The sequence below is a fragment of the Phaethon lepturus genome, unplaced genomic scaffold (assembly GCF_000687285.1).
Source record: "Phaethon lepturus isolate BGI_N335 unplaced genomic scaffold, ASM68728v1 scaffold45629, whole genome shotgun sequence".
In the NCBI taxonomy this organism is placed as follows: domain Eukaryota; kingdom Metazoa; phylum Chordata; class Aves; order Phaethontiformes; family Phaethontidae; genus Phaethon; species Phaethon lepturus.
The window spans coordinates 6,256-14,807 of record NW_010566464.1 but is presented as its reverse complement, the minus strand read 5'-3'; the positions used below and the strand labels follow the sequence as shown (position 1 = coordinate 14,807).

Sequence of the window (8,552 nt, the reverse complement as noted above, 5' to 3'; positions counted from 1 at the left end):
AAACACTGACAACAACAACAACAGAGTTGAAAATATTCCAAACAGTTTCAAAGCCAAATAAAAATACTCCTCAATAAAAACTACCTAACACAATCACAAAGCCAATTCATAAAATATGTCTACTAGCTCGGGAAAGAGCAAACAACAAAAAGAAGGGGTAGCCCCAAAAAAAGATAAAAAAATAAAATAAAAAAATAAAACTAACAGCTAATAAAATAAATAAAAGAAGAATCGGTGGGCTGGGGGCAGGGAGGGGGGAAGCGTAAACCGTCGGTGGTTAGTAAGAAAGCGAGATGATCTCCTCAGGTTCAGTCCAGTGTGGTCTGGTCAAATGGAGAGATCGGGGCAGGGCGGCAGGAGCCTGGCAGCCAGCCGGCAGTGTGCAGTTTGATTCAAGAAAAAGGTAACCTTGGCTCATCCCCCGAGGCTCACCAGATCCTCCAGCCGCTGTCCTCGGTTAGGTCACTGGGGAATCTGTGGGACACAGCAGGGGAGGGAAGGGACAGGATCTAGAACAATCAACAGCTTTTCTCTTGGGGTCTTCCTCCAGTGTGATCTGACAGAAATGCTCGATACCCAAACTTGCCCCAGCACAGACTTGCTGTGCATCTCGCTGGCACAGTGACAGGGCAGCAGAGGTGCTTCCATCTTTAATGGCAACGTGCACGCCTGGGAAACAAGGCCCCACACGCCGTGCAGCCTGCCTGCCCGGACCTGTGGCACTCCCGGCCCCCGGGAGGCCTGTGACGCAGAGGGGTCCAGCTGTTCCTCCAGTACTCAGCTCAGTGCAGCCCTGCCAGGCCGCCATGGGCTCCTGTCTGGACACTGCTCCCTGCAAGTTTTTGCCCTCCTTTTTGAAAAGCTGTTTGTTTTTTTTTTTAATTTTAATTTTAAGCCAGCTAACTGCAGCCATGTTTGCAAAGCAGAGACCATCCACCAGTTCCCTCTCAGGCCCATCCGAGGACCTGAAACAAAACTGATTAGACCCAGATTTTCCTTCTGCCTGGCAGGAGAGGAAGGGGCCTCAGCAGCAGTGAGAACTACCAGCTGCATCAAAGAGGCTTCCCCCGCCATGCAGGTGAGTCAAGCTTGTCTCTCAGGGTCACCACTGGGTTGTGATTCTGCCCAACCCTGCAGACCTTTCCTCTTTCTGTCAGTGCTCCCATTGCCTTCCTCTTTGCATCCAGACACTAAGTGACCTCTCCACAGCACTCCCAGACTGGGGAGCATAAGGTAGGAACCCAACCTGACAACCCTCTGGTGCCAAAGAGAGCCCCAGGCTGGCCGCAGGACTCCTCCCACGGGCTGGTGAGCCTCACAGCGGCATCCACAGCTCCTGCTGAGAGCCCAAGCACAGGGGCTACCTCAGAACTTCACTCCTCTCATTACCCGTTCCTGTTTGAAGCTCTCTTACCTCCTGCCTCCTTGGTCCCCAGCTTCAGTGATACCCATTGGTAAAAGCTGTTGCAATCAAGGGACCCTGTGAAGAAAGAATTAAACCCCCACTTTTAAACAAAACAAAAGCGAAGGAGAATTACTACCACAACAAACCCAGTCATGGCCCAAATGCTGGGAAAGCCTGTTTCAGTTGGATGTGCCAGGTCTAAAGAGCACATCACACTGCAGGACACTGCATCAGGGCCAAGACAGGCTCTTGGAAAGTGTGGGCCAGATCAGGGAAAGGTCTGGAGATTAGGACCTTGAGTGGTGGTCAGGGTGAGCCACTGGAGGCCAAGGATGCAGGTTCCAAGTGAACCATTCCATCCTGCGCCACTGGTCTGTGGTCTGGGGCTCAGCGGTGGCATGGCAAATGCTGCAGCAGGTGCTATTTCTTAACCAGAAAGCAGGCTGTGGGCTGAGAGGGGTCCGCCCACTGCTGCTCACCCCCACCACCATGTGGAGATGCAGCCCCTTCCCCTGGCTGTGCCACTTTCCATCTTCCTCCGCCTGCACGGAGCCTGACAGGGAACACTCACCCCTAGGCTGTGGCCAAAGCCGGTGCTCGGGGCTGGACTGGCAGCGCTGATGTAACTGCTGACCCCTGAGTCCTGGTTGGCGGCTCCATAAAGCTCTGCCATCGGCCCAGGGCTGGTGGTGCCCAGAAATCCACCGGTGCGACTGGGGGTGGAACCTACAGCAGGCAGCAAAACTACGTAGTGAAGATCCCAAAAATGCAACCCCGTCCCACCCCCCTCCCGCAGCCCATTGTAAACCTCCATGACAGGACACCGCGCTGGGGAGGAAAGTGGCAGTTACCTGTCCCTCGCACCACGGCCGCCGCAGCTGCTGCTGCCGCCATTGGTCCATACGCAGTGAGGGGGATTGCTGGAAAAGAAGGAACAGGCATCTGAGGGGCACTGTGGCTACATGGGAAACTCCTCAACAGGAGCCTTCAGTTCCCGCTGCAAAACACCAGGCCCACACAGACGTATCAGATTAGTGCATCACACAGGACATAAAAGGATGACAATAGGGAAGTGCACAGCCCTGCATTTATTAGTATCCTTTTGCACAGCGAATGTCTGGGGGAACTCACTAGCCAGAGATCACTTAGCTCTGCTAAGCCCACACCCTGGAGCAGCTGAGGGCATGACGTGGAAGAGCTGAACTAGAAGTGGGCAATTTCAGATGTATCCTGTCGCTACTTAGCTTGCAAGATGCACTTAATCTGAAGCTACAGATCCAGATTTTGGCTGTAAATGTGCAGAAACACAGCAGCTCGGGGACAGCAGCTGACAGCCCAGCGTCCTGAGGCTCAGCTCCTCCTCTCTGTCCCTTGGTACTATTCTTGAATAACAGTTTAATAGCCCCTTTCTCCCTATTTCTCTACTTTGCTCAAGACGCAACATCCTCCCTACCCCGAGTTTTGCTCCTGAACTGCTCAAACCCTTGCTGTTCATTGTAGAAGAGCAGGAAACATATACCTAGGGAGCAGGAACTAGAAATGGCTTAATTAAAACAGTAAGTCTTAATTTATATGTAGCAGTTCTAATTCCCAACTCTACTGCCACAGGCATTCAGCCCTCAGGGCAGGAGGCATCTAGCCAGTATGTTTCTCTTTGCCCTTAAAATGACTGGGTCAGCATTTCATGCCTGAATGTGAAATTCACTGTGATTCTGTTTAGAGCACCATAAAAAGAGGTCAGAACAAATCAATCCCGTTAAGGCTGAAACCCAGACTAGCTTATAAGGGAATATTTAGTAGCAGGCACCAGCCTGTTTCAAGCAAACGTCATATGAGGCTTGTATCTGGGTTAGCCGCTCATTACAGGCCCTGGGCCAACGTGAGCATGTTGCTGCTTCGCATCACCCCCAAAGATGCTGTTCCGGGGAGGAAAGGCTGCTGGCAGCCACCCTCCTGCCCCATCATTGTGTGAAGTCCCTAACACACAGCTGAATGAATGCAGTTTTTCTGAGAAAAGAGGCCAGGTCTTCTCAAAAAGATTCCAATTCTTTTTCCAGGAAAACCTCTTCTTGCCTTTGCAGTCTAGCTACTGAGACAGCGGGTTTGTGTAGTGATGACAAAGCACCTGCATGTTAGCTGCCTGCGCGCTGGAGCAATCATCCCTGCTTGTGCCATCCCCTCATCTCAGTTCCACTTGCCAAGCCCATAAAGCGCAGCCCATTTACACACACGCATCCACTTGAAGGCACAAGGGCCCTCGAGCGCTGCACAGCTCGCCGGGCCTTTGTAGGAACGAAGGGGGCCCTGCCCTTCGTGGGACCAACTCCAGCCTATACATGGGAATCGCAGCTCTTGGCCTAGCCAAGAGGCTGCACAGTGACTGTTTAACAGTAGGTAAGCGTAATGGGAAGGGAAGAATGCCACGATCCCCAGCTGGTACTTCAGCAAGACACTCAGGACTGTAAGCTAACATGGCACCCAGCCAGGACAGCAGCATTAATAACTGCTTGTTGTACAGAGCCGTGGTGCACCCCAGCCGCTGCTGACAGCCAGGCCCTGGGTGATTCACCTCCACTAGGAAAAGGCACAGTGCAGCTGGGGGTGGACCTTGGAGGGAAGAACACTTTTGCCAAGTCACCAATGCTCCTCTGCAAATTTTATGGGCTTCTCTGGAAAACACACATGTAAATAAAACAACTGGACCCACAGCTCCTTTGCTTGGCAAGCAAAAGGCTCAGAGGCTGAGGGTCAGGTGCTTATGCAGTTGCATACATGGCGTCAGGGAAGGGTTTTGTTAAGAGGGAGCTAGGATTTGGTCTCCCCCTACCTTCCTCAGGCCAGTTTGTTCATTGGTGGCTGCCAACCTCTGCATCCTCCAGAACAGGGACTCCCTGAGCATCAACACGGTTCTGTGCCACAGAAACCCCCTTTCAAGCCTGTTGGTACTGATAATTCCAGGAGAGCTTCTCAGGAAGCTTTTCCAGACACCCATTGCAGAGAGATTCAAACCCTGAAACAGGTGGAGGCAAGGAAGCACTGGAGAGGAGGAACACCACAGAAATGAGATGGCACACAGGGAGCAGGGTGCTACACAAAGCTGCTTTTCTAGGACAAAAACCATGGACATGACAGAGCTGGGGAAAACATGGCCATGGAAGGGAGAGCAGACAGAAGGAGCATCACCTAGAGAGAGCACGCTGCACACAACCCAGAGGTTGAGGATCCGGAGGGCATTTGCACTGTGAGGACACTGAGCCAGGACTAGTCTCTGGAGAATGGTCCTCTGCCCCTCTTTCATTCCATAGTTCCCTACGGGCACTGCAGGACTTTGTACATCCCACCACACTCACTTCTGCCCGGGCAGTTCATGTGGGAGTAGTTGGGGACCTGCACCACCCCAAGCAGGGAAAGCATTCCCTGCAGCCCCTGCTGTGCAGGGAAACGGGATTAGAGCAACCAGGAGTGCCCCCATGCCCTCTCCCTCCTCCCAGCACTCCAAATCTCATCCTTGCAGCAGCTCAGGTTAAGGTCATTTGTAGACCTTTGAGAATTCACTCTGGTCTCTGCAGTTTTCCGTATCTGGTTTACACCCAGCCTGGGACAAGGAGCTAAAAAGGAGGCAAGCAGCAGGAAACACCATCTAAGGATTAAATGCCTTCATTTGGTATGACCTGCATTGCCCTTCTCAGAGGCAATACACATGGCTCTGATTGCCTCTCCGTCTTTCCAGCCCCAGCTTTAGATGGAGCTTGTACAAATGGAAGAGGAAACAGTCTAACTGCACCAGGCTGTGGAGCAGCGACACCACTACAACAGCCCAAAGCCCCCTTCTCCCCTTCCAGCTTCTGAGTGTAGGAAATGAGCGGGACTGACCTGTGAGCTCAGGGAGGACGGGGGCACTCGGGAGAGGGGTCCGCTCTACACGGAACTCTAAAAATGAAATGCAAGACAGCTTAGGAACTCATCAAACGCTCTGAGGGAGACCCCGCAGAGAGACAGCAACCGGGGTCTGCTGGGGGAGCAGCCTGCAGCCGGACTGTGACCAGACCAGTGTCTTCTTTAAACTAATTTATAACTGGTGCTGAAAGATGCTGGACCCCTGCCCTGGAGACTGAAAGGATCCATTTATCCTTAGAATAAATCTGGCCAAGGCAGGGCAAGTGCAAGCTTCCCTGTGCAGCCTCAGGTCTGCCCCGGAGCACTGCTCTGTGACCCATCTAGTCTGAGCTCTCAGCTGCAATGCCACTGAGTGCTCAGTACGTGCCACACTCATCTGGGCATGGGTTTACAATGAGGCACTTGAAGCCATAGTGATTGAGACCCATAAACTGGATTCACAGAGAACTTCCAGACAGCTAGGAGGCAACAGCAGCTTTCAGCCATGGTCAGCCTGGGCTTGCCTCAGGCAAAGAGGAAATTTCCCATTCCCAGCCCCTAACATCAAGACTTCATATATAAACCATCACACTGAGGGATGGAGTAAGGAAAGGATGCTCAGAGTTGCCACTTCTCTAGAAAATAGCAAGAGAGTCTTTTCCCTGAGTGTGCTCTACCTCATTCCCCTGCCTCACAGAGAACAGGGAAAAGAGGCCCCAGAAAGCTCTGAGCAGCTGCCCCACAGCAGGTTCCAGCCATTGATCGCAGAATCCATGTTCTGAGCACATGGCAAGGTTGGGAGCTTGAAAGCACCCCATTTGTGGGAGATCTGCAACCCACTGCCCTCACACATGTTTTCTGGAGGCTGTGAGTGATCCAGGCGCTGTTCAGAACACAACTGTAGCGTTGCAGGCGCCTGCATTTCGGGTGCCTAGGAGTTCCCTGGCCCATGGAAAGCCACATGTTAAAATTCTGTGCTACTTTCAGAGCAGTGGCAACTCTGGTAAAGAGAGACAGACACACACAAAGGCAGCGAGACAGGCAGAGCTGCAGGGGCCCTTCTGTGTCACAGCAGCAGCCCTACGGAGGAGGCTAACATAAAGGGCATCAGAGCAGCCTTGGGCTTTTCCTGCTACTGGAGTGTGAGGATAATCCTAATGAAGGACAGGCTGTTCCCACCTATTCCATGGCTTCTCCCCTCCCCCCTCCACATCCGTCTCCAATTTAAAGAAAGACCAAACAGGGAAAAGGGTGAAAGGGTCAGAGCCTGGGTCACGGATCACGCCAGGGACTCCCACCACCTGAAGGCAGACCAAAAAACCAAGCAGGGAGCGCCACTCACCAGGGAACTGGTAAGTGTAGCCAGGTGCAATGCCAGTGTAACTTCGACTCGCGTAGGTGGCAGCTTGGAAGCCTGGATAACCTGGGGGAAGAGAAAAGGGCTCTGTTACTGCAAGCTCACAGGGTCCATGTCCTCTGCCTGGCTGCTCACAAGCAGCGTGACCATTAGTGTTAGAAAGCACAAATAAGGCTAATAGCAAAAACCCCAGGAAATTGCTGGGCAGAGTCTACGCACATGCACGTCTGCAGAAGAGTTTTAGCAGGCCTGTTTCATTTTTTTTCCTCAGTCCAAACATGTAAGGACATGGAGGCTTCCTTCTCAGAAACTCACAGCTCTGCAGACTAAGGCTTTCTCATGCATCAGCTGGATTTACAAATAGGAGGAGATCAGGGAGGTGGGGGCATTTGAACGGCTGAGTAGCTCTGAGTCACTTTTGCACTAGAAGTGCTAGCAAATGCAGGCAGAGTGCTTCTTCCTGGTGCCGGGTACGAGGACAATTCCTGCCGTTCCCTGGGAAGCTGACCACCTATACTGAACAAGCCTGTGAGAACGCAGGGCACCAACTGAGAGATGAATATTTGATTTGAGATCTCCCAAGACATGAGTACGTGGATTTCCCAATGACTCAGCTTGAGCCTTGCTGCTTTAAATTCAGATGGCTTAGAAAAGGCAAAACCCAAAACCACAGGCTGGAAATGTATTTTCCTTCAAGAAGTCAAGCAAAAACATTGGGGAAAAAAATGCCCTTTTTGGGGTTTTGTTCAGTGACTAACTGCTATTGGGCAAACTTAGCAAGGAGGGCCAGGCTGAGTACACCCTGCCCAGCAACACCAGCAGTGATCCTGAGCAAACAGTGTGTCCTTGGTTCAGCTCAAGCCTGGCTAGAATGAATAGAGGGAGGAAGAGAAGCCAGGAGCAGCACCCACGCTGGAAAGGTCATGCTTGACTCTCAGATCCAGGCTTGAGGGTTTATAGACCTAGAAGGGAGGGCTGCAAACAACTTTGCTTTTTTTAATCTTTTATCTGAACACATTTGCCTTAGAATCATTGATAGGCATGAAACCCAGCCTGCTTGTCACCAGTTCCTCCTTACAAGACAGTCCCACGGTAAGTGTATGGTTTTCCTTGCAATACTGCATACTTGCTGCCCCTGAGAGGGAGGGAACGAGGCGAGACAAAGCTTAACTAGAACTTCAAGGGCACTGTTATGGTCTTTAAATGGCAGTGAGGACATTTATATGGACCACTGTTGCAAGTGGAAGCTTGGGAGCTCTTTAACCAACTAATTTGTTGGTAAGTCTGTAGAAGTGTGGGAGGAAGATGCCTGGGCACAGATTACTCCACGCTCGGTTCAGCTATGTAGTTACATCCTACTCCACAAGCGCCATTAAAGAATTACAGTCTATATGCTATGGCATTGCGGGACCGTTAATGGAGTCGCAGAGGGCCGGAGCTGCCCAGCACATGGCTGTGTCTTGCCAGCCCCGGCTGTCGCAGGGCAGCAGTGACAAGTTTGCAGTTTTTCCAGGTGCCACCAGAGGGCAAGTTGTGATCGCAAACAGGTCCGGCATTCCCCCCCCAGCATCCCCGGCCTTGCAGCAGGGAGAGCGGCCCTTGGCCGCCCTGCCTGCTCTCGGAATAAAAGCTCTAAGCTGCTGCCTGGCAGGACCAGCAGCTGGGGAGGAGACCTGTCCTTGGGCTTACCCAGCATGCCGATCCCGAGCATGAAGGCATCCATCCCGTAAGGCATGACTCGGGACCGCCCTCGTGCCGAGCCCGTTGGGGACATCACCTCCTTCGGCTGCGCTTTTTTACACTCCACCTGCCACAAGAAAGTAAAGATCAGGCTCAGCTTCCACCAGCACAGAGCGGTGCCACAGAGCACAGGCAGCACCCCGGCTGCAGGCCAGGCAGCGCTGCCCGCCCTGA

At 52.4% G+C, this 8,552-nt stretch overlaps 1 protein-coding gene across 1 annotated transcript in view; it reads right to left on the bottom strand.

The window, feature by feature from the left end:
- The window catches only part of MSI1 (musashi RNA-binding protein 1), a gene marked incomplete at its 5' end in the record, with an annotated part of 11,264 nt that continues 2,712 nt past the window's right edge, over positions 1–8,552 (bottom strand). Inside the window, 7 exons of the mRNA XM_010295488.1 lie at positions 1–474; positions 1,415–1,480; positions 1,977–2,131; positions 2,257–2,325; positions 5,279–5,335; positions 6,624–6,704; positions 8,328–8,445. Of these exons, the coding sequence (XP_010293790.1) occupies positions 1,439–1,480; positions 1,977–2,131; positions 2,257–2,325; positions 5,279–5,335; positions 6,624–6,704; positions 8,328–8,445 (522 nt within the window). The remainder of the gene's footprint in view (positions 475–1,414; positions 1,481–1,976; positions 2,132–2,256; positions 2,326–5,278; positions 5,336–6,623; positions 6,705–8,327; positions 8,446–8,552) is intronic.